Source organism: Pelmatolapia mariae, linkage group LG10_11, assembly GCF_036321145.2.
Source record: "Pelmatolapia mariae isolate MD_Pm_ZW linkage group LG10_11, Pm_UMD_F_2, whole genome shotgun sequence".
Taxonomy (NCBI): domain Eukaryota; kingdom Metazoa; phylum Chordata; class Actinopteri; order Cichliformes; family Cichlidae; genus Pelmatolapia; species Pelmatolapia mariae.
The window spans coordinates 17802279-17818417 of record NC_086236.1 but is presented as its reverse complement, the minus strand read 5'-3'; the positions used below and the strand labels follow the sequence as shown (position 1 = coordinate 17818417).

The window sequence follows — 16139 nt, the reverse complement described above, 5'->3', positions numbered from 1 at the left end:
GAGTAGACATGGTCCAGACGACCTGCTGGAGTTCAAACTGAGCATCAGAATGGGGAAGAGAGGTACTTTTGAATGTGCCGTGGCTGTCGATGCCAGACAGGCTGCTCTGAGTATTTCAGAAAATGCTGATCTACTGGGATTTTCCCAAACAACCATCTCTAGCATTCATAAAAACAAATGCCCTGAAAAAGAGAAAACATCCGGTGAGCAGCAGTTCTCAGGGTGAAAATGTCTTATAAATATCGAGAGATCAGAAAAGGCTAGACTGCATTGAACTGATAGGAGGGTAACAGTACTCAATAAAATCATTAGAATCAAGGTGTGTGGACGAGCATTTCTGAATACATAACAAGACAAACCCTGAAGCTACAGCAGCAGCTAAGAACTTGAAACTGAGGTTAATTTTAACACAGGTTCATCAAAATTGGAGAAAAGTTTGGAAAACTGTCACCTGGTGTCTCATAAGTTTTGATTTTTGCTAGTAGGGTCAGATTTTGGTGTAAATAACATGAAACCATGGATCCACCCTGCCTTGTATAAGCAGCTCAGGCTGCTGGTGGTGGAGTAATGGTGTCAAGGGTATTTTCTTGGCACACTTTAGGTCCTTTAGTACCAGCTGAGCATGGTTTAAACGCTACAGACTGCTGATCATGTCCATCCCTTTATGATCATAGTGTATGTATCTTCTGATGGCTGCTTCCAGCTGGATAACACACCATGTCACAAAGCTCAAATCATCTCAAACTGGTTTCTTGAGCATTAAAAAAACCTGACTGTACTCAAATGACCTCCAGAGGCATCGCTGATATGTTACCAATGTTAACATATGGACCCATACCACAAAGAACAAAGGCAGTTCTGAAAGCAAAAGGGATCCAAACCCAGTACTTGCAATGCTTGCCTAATAAAGTATATATAGTGTATATATACTTCTGCTTTTCTTTCTTTCTTTTTTTTACTTTTTCACTTTTATGAATGAGGCAAAACCAGACTCGTGGGTAAAAGAAAAAGGTGCTTTGACCAGATAATGATCACAGAGATAGAAAACGCAAATAATTGTACAGTAAGGTCAGCTCCTCCAGAAAAAAACCCCAAAAAACTAAAAACTACGCACTCATACCTTTTCATTGTGAAATGACAGCTTTGTTTTTGCAGCATGGGATTAACTGTCTCACATTCCTCTGTGATATTAGTCTGTTTTCCTTGAACAAATCCCTCATATCGCTTCCTCCCTTTGGCTTTCACCCAGTAAGGCATGTCTCCTCAGCTGCTGTATAGACGATGACATGAATGTCTGTTTGCACCTGGACACGAGAGATGTCACGCATGAGTGGCACAAGCAAAGGTCATCTTGTATAGCCTGTTTAGAGGAATTATACACAGTTTTAAAGACAAATGTGCTGACTGCGAATGTGTGGCTCCACAGAACTCTCAGTAGTAGTAGCTTAAAAGCTAAATAAATCACAGATAAAGTGTATTTTAGAATGTGGGGGAATTTAAAAAAAATCACATTTTAGCGCATTCACAGATTATTGAATTACTGAGTTACGTTATTTTACTGAGTCCTATATAAAAAAATGTCTGTTTTGTTTTTGTTTTGTTTTTTGCGCAATGAAAATTCCGGTTTACCTACGCGCCTGTAGCAGATTTGTCCTCTCCGTCTCTCCGTAGCCGAGCAGGAACCAGTCGCGCGGGTTGCTGTGTGAATAACATTTCGCGGGAGATTAGCAAGTGGAAAGTGTGTCTGCTGTCAACACGGACAACTGTAACGTTTTACTGAATCCATAGCAGAATGAGTTTGTGGGTGGATAAATATCGTCCGTCGTCCCTCGGGAAACTGGACTTTCACAAAGAGCAGGCGGCTCAGCTCAAAAACCTGGTAAGAGAAATAAGCTCCTCCATGATGGCTGTTTATTCAGATTGGCGGTAGCCTCGTAAATAATGCTGCATATGAGCTGGCATGGTCGACAAGTTTAGCTTTGCAAGACAAGAGTGGGGGGATTTGTGTACAGCTTGTAAAACAACCCCGTTCATTCTATCGTGGACGTTAATAGCTTTGTGCAACTTGTTCCACTTTGACACTATAATGGAGCCAGCACCTGACAGTATTGACCAAGAGGGAAAATAGATCTCTATATCTGATGGAGCAAATGACATTTTAATAAGGCTTCACATCCGCTTAAAGATGATCTCATCCTCTCACACTTTCTGTATACACATCACATCACACACCATCCTTTCCTAGACAGAGTATTGTGCACACACAACTTGTGTTTTTGAAGTGCTTGTTCACATATGTTCATCGTTTAGGAGGTAATATTGATACTTTTTGTGTTTCTTGTTCCATTCACGTGACTGCTTGAAAATGGTGTTTTTAAACATACAGTTTTGGTGAGAAAATTTAATCCACTGATGTCTTGGTCATGAGTGTAATGGTAATATTGAGCTTTTAATCTTTCGATCCATTCATTTATCCATCCAAACTATTGTTCTTCCAAGTTGGAATGATTGCATGGTGCATATCTTTTATAACGTTAAAAATAATTGGTTGCACAAGTTTGAATTTATTTTAGATTTTCTCTCATCTCTGAAGATATCATTTAAATTGGTTGATTCCTAGCATGGACCCGGCTTTTAAGCATAGTCCACAAAAGGGTTGAGTTTAGCCAGGAGCTTTTAGCAGTTTAAAAGCTCCTGCTTTTCCAAACCAGCTTTGGTTTATTTTTAGGATGATTGTCCTGTTACAGCACCCAATTTTGTCCAAGTTTCAACCATTTAGATTTTGGATGTAGTCCCCCTTCTCCATTATTCCATCCACTCTGTGCAGTGTACCGCTGCCACTGGCAGATCTTCAATTACTGACTTCTTTGACGTTTTACATTGTTCAGAGTATTGGTCAGTCCAATGAGTGCTGTCAAACAAATCCTTTCTATGCTGGCAAAGAGAAACTACCAGTTGTAGTCGATCGTGATAACTAATGAGAAGTTAATAGGCCTGAAGTTAACCTTCAGCACCATCAATAAAATTAATTTAAACTTGTTCACCCAATTCTTGTTTTTTGGGTTGTTGTCTTGTGTTTTGGTCATTTAAGATGTATACTGCACAACTTTTTTACGCTGGAGAAACAAAATCCCAAAATAACCATGACATTCATGACCTTGATAATTCATGAGTTGATGTAAACTGAACAAGAACAGCTAAGAAAAAGTAATATAAAAGGGTATATAATATACTGTTGCTCATGAAAAGTAAAGTTTAATAACAGTTGTTACGTTTTCTTTGCATGCAGAGCAGTGTTGCTCTCGTTGGCAACATAACGCAATGTTGGTAATATTTGACAGCAAAGATATAATGGCAGATGGCCGATTCTTTAAAAAAAAACTTCAAACACAAGGAAAAAAGAAAGGAAAAACTACAAATTTTGTGTTAATGTTTCAGGTTCAGTGTGGTGACTTCCCACACTTGTTGGTGTACGGTCCATCAGGTGCAGGCAAGAAGACCCGCATCATGTGTCTGCTGAGGGAGCTCTATGGTCCTGGGGTGGAAAAGCTTCGCATTGAGCACCAGACCATTGTGGTAAGAGGGAAAATAATTAAACAATCACTTTCCCCAAGTGAATAACTTCCGTAAAATACACCTTTCACATGCTGTATTTAGAGTCACATCTCTGATCAATCTTCAACTTAAATTTAGACTTACAACTTAAAGATTTAGTTGCATTCCCAGTTTGCGGTTTTTGTCTGCAGGCTCCCTCAAAGAAGAAAATTGAGATTAACACCATAGCCAGCAACTATCACTTGGAAGTAAATCCAAGGTAAGGAGATTTTCTTACTTGATAGTTGCACTCCTATATCTCAGGGAATTGCTTTACTTTTTCCCTCCAGTACATGTGACAGCTATAGTTGCTATAAAAGGCCTTTTTGCTTCAACTATAATGTTTGTTTATTGTATTTCTGTTCTGTGCTGTACAGTGATGCAGGGAACCAGGACCGTGTGGTGATTCAAGAGCTGATCAAAACTGTGGCACAGTCTCAGCAAATCCAGTCGAGCACACAGAGAGACTTCAAAGGTAGAAGTGTGCAAATTTAGCCTGTAGTCAAATGTATGAAGATTTAACTGTTAAGACTAAAAATGTAGACTTGTGGGATTATGTTTTATCTGTGAACTCATTTCACCTATTTACCATTTAGTTCTGTGAAGTCACAGCATCTACCTGTCACTCATTTAGCAATTGGCACCCTTATTTTTCTCTTTTTCTCAGTGGTGTTGCTAACAGAGGTGGACAGACTGACGAAGGATGCCCAGCACGCTTTGCGTCGGACGATGGAAAAGTACATGGCCACCTGCAGACTCATCCTCTGCTCCACCTCTACTTCCAAAGTCATCGGGCCAATTAGGAGCCGCTGTCTGGCGATTAGAGTTCCTCTGCCGAGCACAGAAGAGGTGAGACGAATTTGGTGTCTTTTGGCGTGCTCTTACTAATCGACATTATTTGGAACTTGTGTTTTTGCTCATTAAGGTAACTTTTTCTCTGCTGTCTTCTTGTTTTTTAAGGTTTGTAGTGTTCTTACGTCTGTCTGTAAAAAGGAGGGTCTCGTCCTCCCACCTGAGCTGGCCAAGCAAATCAGCGAAAAATCTGGTCGCAACCTCCGTAAAGCGCTTTTGATGTGCGAGGCCTGCCGAGTGCAGCAGTAAGTTGTAGCAAAACTTGCCATTTTCTTTCTTACGTTGCAATTAAAGTTAAACACAAACTTATTTAGCATATCTTATTATTCACAGGTATCCATTCTCAGTGGACCAAGACGTCCCGGAGACAGACTGGGAGGTTTATCTTAGAGAAACGGCTAATGCCATCGTCAGCCAGCAGAGTCCTCAAAGGTACATGTGACAGAGATTTGGTTCTGTTAGAGATCAAACTTGTGGAGATACTTTGATGAAAATTCCCACCTGTGTTTGTTCCAGGTTGTTGGAGGTCCGAGCCAGACTGTATGAGCTCCTGACCCACTGCATCCCTCCTGAGATTATCATGAAGGTATCGTTTACTTCACGTTATCTCCTGTGAAAGTGCAGTTGGTGGTTGTCTTTAATAAAGAGGCTGTAAAAATTTCCTTGTTCATTCCTCTAACAGTGTCTGGTGAAGGAGTTGCTTAATAACTGTGATGGGCAGCTGAAGACGGAGGTGGCTCACATTGCAGCCTACTATGAGCACAGACTACAGCTGGGAAGCAAAGCCATCTACCACCTGGAGGCGTTCACTGCCAAGTTCATGGCCATCTACAAGAAGTTCATGGAAGATGGTCTGGATGCGATGATGTTTTGACTTTAAATGGACTTTAAATAGACCGATATTTTTCTGGTCAGGAGTTTAACAGCTGCGTTTTTGTTTTGTTTTTTTCACAATACTTTTCTTTGTTGCCTCCACACAACTTTCACTAGACTTGAGACAGGCTTCTGTTCTTTTTAGGTATTGTGGTGACGCTGACACAGTTTACCCCACAATAAGTCTTACAGTTTCTGGCTTTATGTGTAGTTGCCCAAAACCCTCAGCACTAAACGCTGTTAGTAAACTTTGATCTGTTTGTGTAGTCGTGTAAACTACTAATAGGGGTGATGTGATGACCACCCCGGGAGGGGAAAAAAATTCACATTGTAGTGAACAAAACAATAAATTGCTTTGATTACAGATATTCTGATCTGTATGCTGCATGGATGTGACCAAATGTATAATTATTATCATAAACACTGAGCCTTTTTTTAAACCTGAAATCGAGATATTGATGCATGGTACGTATGGGCAAAGGGGGATGCAACACATCATATTTCAGGATGAGTCAGCCTGTAGTAAATGGATAACCAGATTGCCCAAACTAGGGTGAATAAAATGACAGATGGGTGATACATTCATTCATTCATGTATGCACAGCTCGCTGAAGGTCCCTCCACACCATTTCCGGGCCTCAGTCTGGATTTTGGGTCATTGGAGCACTTTCTTTTCTTTTTTCAGCCTCTCTGTTGCAAATTTGTTGCTGTGTTTGGGATCGTTGTCCTATTGCATGTCCTAATTTCACCAGAATACTTTGGCGTACAGAGGAGTTTGTGGCCACTTCATGGTCCCGTGGCTGCAAAACGAGCCCAGATCATTAGGCCTCCACCAGTTGGTATGAGGTGTTTGTGCTGATATGCTAATTTGGCTTTTGTTAAAAGTAATGCCGTGCATTATGGCCAACATCTGCATTTTGGTTTTTCCTGTCGAAAGAAAATTGTTCCAGAAGTCTTGTGGTTTGTTCAGATGCATCTTTGCAAACCTGAGCTGTGCTGCCATGTTCCTTTTAGAGAGAAGAGGCTTTCTCCTGGCAGTCCTTCCAAAGATGCTGCATGCCTTCAGCCTTTTTTAATTGTACTGTCATGAACTCTAACATTTAACATGCTAACTGAGGCCTATAGAGTCTGAGGTGTAGACCACTCCTGGGAAAACTGTATACGTGTAAACGCACAGCTGAGTGCTCCAGAGCAGCAAACTCAAAATTTCTGCTTTTATAGAGGAGTTACTCTTGCAACCTACTTTATTCCTGTGGAAGTAGTAAGAGTGTACTTAGTTTTTCACAGGACTGCATAGATTCCTGTGAAAACGTTCTTTTTCACAGCTGTACATACTGTATGTAAAGGCAGCTGGAACATGGGCAAACAAGGACGTAATGCAACATGTTTCCAGGGTGAGCCAAACCACGTGTGCTGCAGGTATGTGATTATATAACTATGGGATCTAACCACATGAGTTCAGGACACACAAACAGAGATTCACTTGCACTAACAAAAATGGCCAAACTAGTGCAAATAATACAAAAAAGCTGAATTATAGAGCTTAATTTACACTTTTTGTTAAGTGTCCAAATAAATAATTACATGTCTTTTAAAAGCTGACTGTCCTGTAATCTTTCTTGTTAAACTCAAAGTAACTTAGAGGTGGAATGAATGTGGTTTGTGTCCTGCGAATCAAAATTAATTTTGTGAGTGTCAGACCTTTGATCCCAAATCTGACATGTCTGTGCAGCTTCATTTGTGATTCTCTTTCAGCCACTTCTTAGTTCTTGTAGCATTTACTTAATTTTGTTTATTTACTACTCGTCTTGGAGAAAGAATGTGTCACCCTGGACAGACCGTTATTTATGGACTTGTTAATCCTCTGCACTCTCTCCATACAATGAAAATAAATAGACGTACTGGAGACGTAAGATTATCTAAAATATAGATGTTTTATTAACACCAGCATTACTTAGTGACATATAAAGCCTAAAATGTGAGGCTGATTGCAGCATGTCTTAAATCAGACCTCCTTTAGCATCAAATCCAAACTATTACAGTCTGAACAGACTGCACTGCTGAACAGCAAGCACACTTTGGGTCGAAGCAGCTCCTGCCATCAGTAACATTCCTTGTGTCTCTTGGCTGTATAGTAAATAATGAGGCCCAGGGTGATCAGCACCCCTGAACCTACCAGAATCAAGAAGCCCATCACAGGCCTCTTGTCCAGGACGTGGCAGCTAAGGCAGGGCGGTGCCAAACTCGGACACAGCTGTGGCTCTGCTCCTTGAATTGGGAAGCCGTTATGCTCGATGATGTTGCGATAGTTGGAGAGAGAGGCTTTGACAATGACTTCCTCGTGGACTTGGCCATACAAGCCGAACCCCGGGTCTCTCTGATCGTTCAGGGCATAGGCAAAGTAACCCTTCAGGTTTACACCATCCAGAGTGTATGCTGTGGAGGACAGAGGAGGAAAGGCAGCATGTTAGATATTGAGTCTTCTTTTGGTTGCTTCCTTTAGGGGTCACCACAACAGATCATCTGATTCTATCTCAAACTCTTACAAGCCTCCATAAATCTTAATGGAGGCTTGTAAGAGACCTAATCCCACCCCCACCTTAAACCCATCTGTCTCGCCGTCCTCATACATGTCCTTCACCTCGCTCACATACTTCTCTGCTTCTCCTGACTTTCTTGTGGAGGAACCTCAGCACCTTAGGGGTACTTTCCCAGTCATCTTTCTCTACCACCCAGTCTTCTGCAACCTTAGATATTCAGTATGAATAAAAGTAAATAAAACATTAATGCCCTATACAGCCAACAACACATAAATACTACAGTTATTCTATAATTCATTAACTCAAACATATGCAGCTAGATATTGTACTACATTTGAGCTTCATGAGCTTAATAAAAACTGCTCTAACCTGTGTATATAAACTGCTTTGAAAAAGAGCAAATAAGCATAGATGCTGTCGCCATATTAAGAATAAGTTATCTACAGATGCTCTCCTTACAGCCTGAGATAACAGCTGTCCAACCAAGTGAAGTAAAAAAAACATTTCTAGCTATAACCTCCAGCCTAGGTTGGCTAAGCAATTGACCTTGACCTACACTGTTGATGCCCAAGGTCAAATGATCTTGAAAAATAATTTCGACAAACCCTCTTGAGCAATATTTCATATAAAACGGCAAAATGAGAGCAGTAGACCACACTTTTTTTAATGTCACAAGGACTCCATAAGGTTTTGCAAAATCACACCCTGCATGAATATGTCTTAATATATCTTATAAAAGTTTTTACAACTTATAGAAGCCAAAGATTTTAGCCAGTTCTGCTCAAGTCATAATGGTAAAGATAATTAAATACACCAGTTTAGTATATAATTCTTCGAGGTCATAGGTCAAATCAGGGTCACAAAAATTAGGAAAAACCCTTAGTTTCCATTGGTCATCTCCAAACTTTAAAGCAATATATTAGTGATTGGAGGACATAAGCACTTTTTTTGTTTGAGCTCTTTAAGACATTATTTTTCAGTACAACATTATATGACACAAATAACTTAATATACTATATTTCCATATTACCAATGCTGACATCAGCATAAAACAAAGTTTAAGTATAGCTCTTTCTCTTCGGGTGGAGCTGCGCTGTCTGAGTGCTCTTGTTATTTCCTGTATTTTGGCAAAAGTCAAAGTGCATGTGAAAATATCTCTCCAGTCACTTTTCTTAAAAAAAATTACTAATAATAAACTTCACGTGGCTCCAGCAACACTACAACATATCATCCTTTGGTGTAACACAGTAAGCTTTACAAGGGCAGGGACCTGACTCAAAACTTCAGCGTGGACTGTGCGTGCATCTCTGTTGATATTTGTGTTTGCAGTAACGTGGGTCCAAGTCAGCTGACTGACCTGGGATCAGTGACCTAAATAGCTGTCTAATAATTAAACTGCATTGAGGCCACAGAGGGGAGAAGACTTCATCTCTACAGGATTGTACACAAGTTGCATGACATTAATCCACAAAATAGTCTCACCTTTAAGTGCCTCGTTGATATAGTTGTACAGGTAGTAAACTCTCAGGCTATCCTTGAAGCGGGCTGGATCTTCCTGGACCCCGTTAGCCATCACATAGACGGGCACGTCGCTGTAGTGCTCTTTCACCTTACAGAGCAAAAAAAAAAACAAAAACCCAGAGCCTCTTACGCTGCTATTACACTGAAACAACATCTGACTTGAAAGTTTTAATCCACTCAGTATAAAAACACATAACTGCAAGGGAAGACAGATGGTTGCACACCACAACCATCACAGCAAACAGTCTTACCCAGTTGAGGGCTTTCCTCAGTCCCCAGGGCACGACAGGTCTTGGGGACATGATCCACGTGGTGTCTATCATGTGTTGGACCTCAAGCATTGCTGTGTAGGTGTATCTGCAGATGTAGAAAATAAAAAGTGACTAAACAACTTCCTATTAGTTAATAAATAAGTTCCGATGAGCCTGGATAGTGTTGAAGTCATATTAAAACAGAGTGGAGTGTCCAGAGGAGTGAGGTCGTACGAGTCTTCCTTGGCGTGAGTCACAAGCTTGGTACTGAAGTGGCTGATGGCAAAGAAGTCGTACGTCCCTTTAACCAGCTGTCTGTCGTCCTTCTTGAAAACTGGCAGTCTGTGGAAGCACATAAAATATAACTAAAATTTAACTGCGTACTTTAATATTACACACGAGGCTTTAAAACTGTACCACACTGTGAATGAAGTATTTGTACTCGAGTGAGTTCAGCTGCCGCAGCCAGCTCCTCATCCCCACAGGATAGTCCCCACTGCCAAAGATGGGCTCTGCGAACCAGCCGACGCAGAAGTCTAAAACCCTTTTAGCCGGCTCCACGTCTTTTCGGCTGAATGAAAATGCCGGCTCCACCCAGTCCATATGCAAAGCCAGAGACACCTGATATTACACAAAGCATGCCAAGTTCAGGTGAGCATCTGAGACTATTTCTTTCTCCTGGTGTCCACACAGAACCAGCACTTCACTGACCTTTCCTCCCTGTGCATATCTGAACTCGCGGTCGTAAGCATGCCAGGCCAGCGCGTGAGCCCGCAGCATCTCATGGCCCTCCTGGTAGCTCACCATCTCATCGTTTGGTTCGTTCAGGGTGATCCATATCTTCACATAGGCCCCTAGCTCTCTGTAGCAAAGCCTGGCATAGTCTGCAAAGGCCTCTGGAGTCTTACTGTTACAAGGGAAAACAATATCTACATTAAGAAACTGAAATGGAAGTAATCTTGCTGCTCTGATATATCTAATAAAAATAAGTATATATACAGTATAAGTATATACTGTGGCTCAAGACTTTTGCACAGTGACAACATTCAGGCACTTACATGTGATTTCAAAAAATAATAATAAATAATGGTGGATGTCATTCCACTTTAAAAACAACGTCAGATGTCACTAATGGAGTTAAAAATGCCAGCACATCAGACTTTCAAATATTGGGATTGCTGGTTTTAGTATCTCTTTACTACAGGAAGAGAAAACACGGAGCAGTCAGCGATCACGCAGGTGAAAACATGGACACACTGTTCCTGGAAACATCGCCGCATGTTTGCTTTTATATCACACCACTCTGCCCATTACTGTAAGCTGTAATAAACCATGACTCATAGAAATTAATGTGTATTTGTTCTGTGTTTGGAACAAATTTTGAAGCTCAAACGGTGTTTAAATAAGCGCTCTATCTGACCTGTTCAGCCACCTGTTGGCAGTATCCAGCGGGGCCGGCAGGCTGCTGCGCTGGCGGGTGTGGTGCCAAAGAGTGACCACAGGTGTGACATTAGCCTGGAGCAGCTGACGTGCGAAACAGCGATAGTACCCCAGCAGGGTGGTGTTAGGATGAGCCACATCCCCTGTAGGCACCAGAGCTGACCAGTTGAGGGAGAAGTGGAAGTGGTTTACTCCAATCTGCCTGATTTCTTCCACCTAGGGAGGAGAAGGAGGAGGGATACACACTGAAACCAAGAAGCTTCACCCGAACCTTTACAAGCTGTAAAAAAAAAAAAGAGCCCAAACAGGTGGCAGGTGGGTAAAATGGCCAACCTGCTGGCGGATGGTGGCGTAATCGGCACAGTGTGGGGTTCGATGTAGAGGCGGCGCGCTGAAACCCTCCAGCTTCAGCAGCTCTCCGTTGTTGGAGATGTTCCAGAGGTAAACGTTTGGGTCTGCAAACTGGGTGGGCGTGGTCTCCACCTGTGCGAATAACGATGCAAAACGATCAAAGCAGTTTTGCAGGATGACTCTGTGGGTTCATGTGGTTTATGATTAAGAGAGGATTCATTGCTGTCCCTGTTTCTAAGTTGGACTTTTTCTCAATAAAAAACACAGGCTCGAAGTAATGTAATCCACATGATGCAAGTTCGACCTGGGCAAGAGAAATACTTTTAAATAAGATATTATAATCACTGCATAAATCTTTAAAATTTCCAACAGAGCCGTGATATGTTAGACATGAGCCCCACAGATGGTAAAATGATAAACAGGTCCATTATCAGGTCTATTCCGAATCCCTGAATCAAAGCTGAGACAGTTAATATTTTCTTGAGTTGACATCTTCAAGGAAGCATTCTAATCGGCTTTCATTCATTATCCAACCTCTGTCCACGACTTCCGCATCCACCTGCAAAACCACCTGCAGTGCCTACATGCACAAACACCCACACACACCTGGATTGAGTTGGCCGACACACCCCAGGCGAAATCACAGGGGAAGGCTCCTTGTACTGGTCTGTTCTCAGGAAGTTCTGGAAAACCGTTGCTCTGGATGACATTTCTGTAGGAAAGATGACAGCGGCACAAACTCTCTTCCTTTATTGTGTCTCTTTACTGTGTTTGTAAGACATAACTGTGATTTTATCAAAAGAAAAGGAAAGAAAAGAGTCCTTAACTGAACCAAGATGAAACAGTTACTGTAGATATGTTGTGCTGTCTAACCTTCTCTACATCTTCTCCATCAATGATCTCAAAGTAAACATCCCATTTCTTGGTACTGGTGCTTAGTGATCATTAAATCTCTTCTTAATCCAGCTTCAACAACTCTTTTCCACTACATGAAGGTAGTGGAAAAGAGTGTGGTGCTGTACGGCATTTTATTATCATAATAACTTGTTCTGCAGTTAGAGGAATTCAGCAGATACCTGCACAAACTGTGCACCCTTGTCTAAAATGATAAGAACTGAACACATGCCTGTAAAAGGTGGCAGATGTCTTTGGCTCCCTCTTCATGTCAGGAGTGTTGAAGTCCACATAGTAAAGCCCCCGTCGTATCCCGTATTCTCTGTGCCACTCAAAGCCATCTATCAGAGACCAGGCAGTGTATCCAATCACGTTCACTCCATCTATGACGATTGCTGGATTACAAACACAACAGCGCACATGACCCATATTTAGCTTCAGTGTGAAGATATTGGATCGCCATTGTTTTTATGACCACTGATATGAGAAATGTTATGATATGAGAATGTCAATGCACGACACTGGACTTACACTTTAGCGCCTCGGCGATGAACCTCTTGAGGTAGTACATGTGTTTTGGGTCTTTTGTCTTGGTGTTGCCGAGGACGTACCTGCGTGGAAACCAAGACGTTCAACAGAGACATGAAGTGGCATTAAAGAGGTGCTGTGCAATCAGCAGAGCGTCTACACCTACCAACCACTCTGTACCACAAAGATGGGGGGGTTGTCATACTCCGTGTTGACCCAGTAGAGCAGCATCCTCAGGTCCAGATCCTCCTGCTGCCCAAACTTGAGGCTGTCATTGATCAGATGGAAGCTCAGTGCCGCTCCGTGAGAGAGGGCAAAAAAGTCAGCTGTTCCTTTCACCTGTTCACTTTCTTCTGGCGTGAAGGAGGGCAGACGTGAGCCCAGCCTTGACTTCATGCAGGGGGGGTAGTCCCCATCTGTGAACAGTGGCCGGGCGAACCAACCCAGGACGTGATCCAGGGAGCACTGACATTCCCTCAGGCTTTCCAGGCGAGTGCGGCTGGGCTTGATCCAGTGAGAGGCCAGCGCCATGGACAGTTTGCCATGCTGTCGTGGACGGTAGTGGCAGTCGTAGAGATGCCAAGCAGCTGCGTGAGCCTGGAGGAGGGAGAAGGACAGAAAAAGAGGGGAGATGGGTGGATGGGATGTAGGCATAAATGTTGGGAAGGATGACACAAAACAAATATAACATTAACAATATTATATATTATAAGGCCTTGAGATTTATTTTCACAGCAACCCAGAAACAAATACATTATTACTCATGAGAGCAGCTCGATCAAATATTCGTTCCTACACAATCAGGTTATCCACGATGATGGATTTTATAGATTAACAGTTTAAAACAAAAAAAACTTGTCATTGCTCCACCAGCTTCGTCTTTATGTAGGTCATACATTTCAAGCATCTTGAAACGTTCTACACGCCAGTAAAAAAGACCATGAAAACAAGATATACATATTTTTAAGAGTCCAAATCCAAATAAGCATGGCGAGCCAAAGCCACGAGCTTCACTGTCAGCAGGTCGGTAAAGATCCTCAGGCAGAAAATGATGAGGAGTTACTCATGGTGCTGACAAAAATTAAGAAAACAATCAACATAGTAAGATGTTTGTTTCTGTGAGGTTTTTGTCTGCCATAGCTTTGCTTATTTGTCAACTAACGTGTAGTCAGCAGGATTTACAAAGACGTTATATATAAAATAATGACATGTTTTGCAAGTATCTTTATGATTCTGTGTGATTGTACCTGCAATATAATAAATCCAGTCCTTTTTGGCCATTTACATTTCTTTATAGTACTGTGTTGTTATATTGTTGTTGCAATTTCTTGGCTAGATCTTACTTAAAAAAGACTTTTGTAACCCTTTAAAGACTAAACTGTGAAATAATGGCATACATGAGTTTTAATTTGTATCAAATTTGCTTCTTTTTTTTTTTTTTTTTTTGCTTTAAAATGTATTTCCCATTAACAGAAATGTTCTTTATGCCCCAAACTGACAGGTTGAATGGAAACAAGTCATTTACAATAAATACTACAGGCAATCTTAGTTTAAGTGTTATAAATGATTTGCTGGCCTGTGCTCTGTCAAAAATATCTCCCCTGAATGATATCAAGTGAATCTGAGAAAGAACATTCCCTTCACAAGGCATAGGCTGTAGTCAGTTTTTGGTAAAGTGACTGTTATATCACTTTATATCCTCCTAAAATGTCTCATTGACATTAAAACTGTCCTTTTTATGGGAGAGCTGGCCCAGAGAGCAGAAAATGTAACAAATATAACATCAAAGTTCCATAAAGATACAGAAGTATTGGATTGGTTACAGAGTCAAAAGGATACTTACAAAACAGGTAATTTCTTTATTTTAGAAATAACCCCTTCAAATCCTCTTCACTAAAGTTGTTTTAATAATGTAAGCACATATTTTAGATATTTTAAACACACACACACACACACACACACACACACACACACACACACACACACACACACACACACACACACACACACACACACAGAGGAACAACATAGAATCACCTTGAGCAGGTTGTGTCCAACCCGGAATGGAAGATCAGGGTCGTTCTTTATCCCGGGAGCCACCACTCCGGTGCCATATCCGTGTCTCGCCACCACAAACGGGTTATCGATGGTGATCCAGTACTTTACGTCATCCCCGAAAGCCTGGAAACAGAAATCGGCGTAGTCTTCGAAAATTCCCACGAGCTCTGGGTTGCTCCATCCGCCGAGGGTCTGCTGCAGGTGGTCTGGCAGGTCCCAGTGGTAGAGCGTGACCACCGGCTCCACGCGGATCTCCTTCAGCTTCTTAAAGAGCGTCCGGTAGTAGTTGGTGCCGATTTCGTTGTAACTGCCACGGGTACCGTTGGGGAAAATCCTGGACCAGGACAGGGAAAATCTGTAGTGGCTGACCCCGAGCTGTTTAATGGCTCGGATGTCAGCGTTGATGTTGTGGTAGCTGTCGCTGCCCACGTCTCCGGTGATCATTCGGGTGCCGCCGCGCGTAAAAGTGTCCCAAATGGAGAGCCCCTTCCCGTCCTTTTCGAACGCGCCCTCCACCTGGTACGCGGCCGTGCCCACCGCCCATATGAAGTCCTTGGGGAAGGTGTCATAGAGGAAAGCCTTGTCTCCCGGATAGGGCAGCTTATTGAAGCGACCCCAGGTTTTCAAGCCAGCGTTAGCCTTTGCGGTCACGGGGGTGAAGAAGCCAAGAAATGTCACGAAGGTGAGCAAAGCCTTCATGGTGGCCGTCAATACTGGCTTTGGATGTCCAGTTTTGTCCCTTAAAGGGGTTCTTATTTAATCATGCTTGGAGCTTTTCAGTGACTAAACACGGGACTGTGGAGCGCAGTCAGCCAGCTGTGAACCCACCACACGCCGCCTCTCCAAATCTATCAATTATTAGCCAAAGCACCTGACGCAACGAGCTCGCCAGGCACAACATGATGTTAAGAGCCCAAATGGCCAATCCTTTGCTTAACCACATTAGTTTTAACAACAACTGATGGGACATGGATACATTAAATATGCTTGTTTTGTCTGTTCAAGCAAGGCCGCAGTTTGGCTTTTTTGTTTTAGTCTAGATGTGATAAAGTATTCACAGCACAGGAAAGGAGAGTGACCCAGGTGTAACACCCCTAATATAATCCCAGTAACGGTCCTATTATTATGCATCCTCAGCTGGCACATAACTTCATAACTGTATTCCGGTGTCACACATCAAGCGCAATAAAAGCTCATCGACATTTCTTACCGGATCCGGTTCACTCAGGACCCCACA

General features: G+C 42.2%; 2 protein-coding genes across 2 annotated transcripts; one reads left to right on the top strand and one right to left on the bottom strand.

Annotated features, from left to right (window-relative positions):
- Positions 1-1677: 1677 nt before the first annotated feature.
- On the top strand, positions 1678-5683 carry rfc3 (replication factor C (activator 1) 3). Its single transcript, XM_063486247.1, has 9 exons — positions 1678-1879; positions 3439-3576; positions 3747-3814; positions 3972-4069; positions 4262-4443; positions 4555-4691; positions 4780-4878; positions 4963-5032; positions 5129-5683. The coding sequence occupies exons 1-9, from the start codon at positions 1793-1795 to the stop codon at positions 5318-5320; spliced, it is 1071 nt and encodes a 356-aa protein (XP_063342317.1). The 5' UTR covers positions 1678-1792; the 3' UTR covers positions 5321-5683.
- Positions 5684-7315: 1632 nt separating this feature from the next.
- On the bottom strand, positions 7316-15601 carry kl (klotho). The gene is made up of 13 exons (XM_063484713.1): positions 14882-15601; positions 13011-13441; positions 12848-12927; positions 12549-12711; positions 12029-12134; positions 11405-11554; positions 11052-11287; positions 10343-10538; positions 10074-10252; positions 9866-9973; positions 9632-9737; positions 9342-9468; positions 7316-7755 (listed from the first exon to the last, which is right to left on the bottom strand). Exons 1-13 carry the CDS (start codon positions 15599-15601, stop codon positions 7421-7423), a joined length of 2937 nt encoding a protein of 978 aa, XP_063340783.1. The 3' UTR covers positions 7316-7420.
- Positions 15602-16139: the final 538 nt, after the last annotated feature.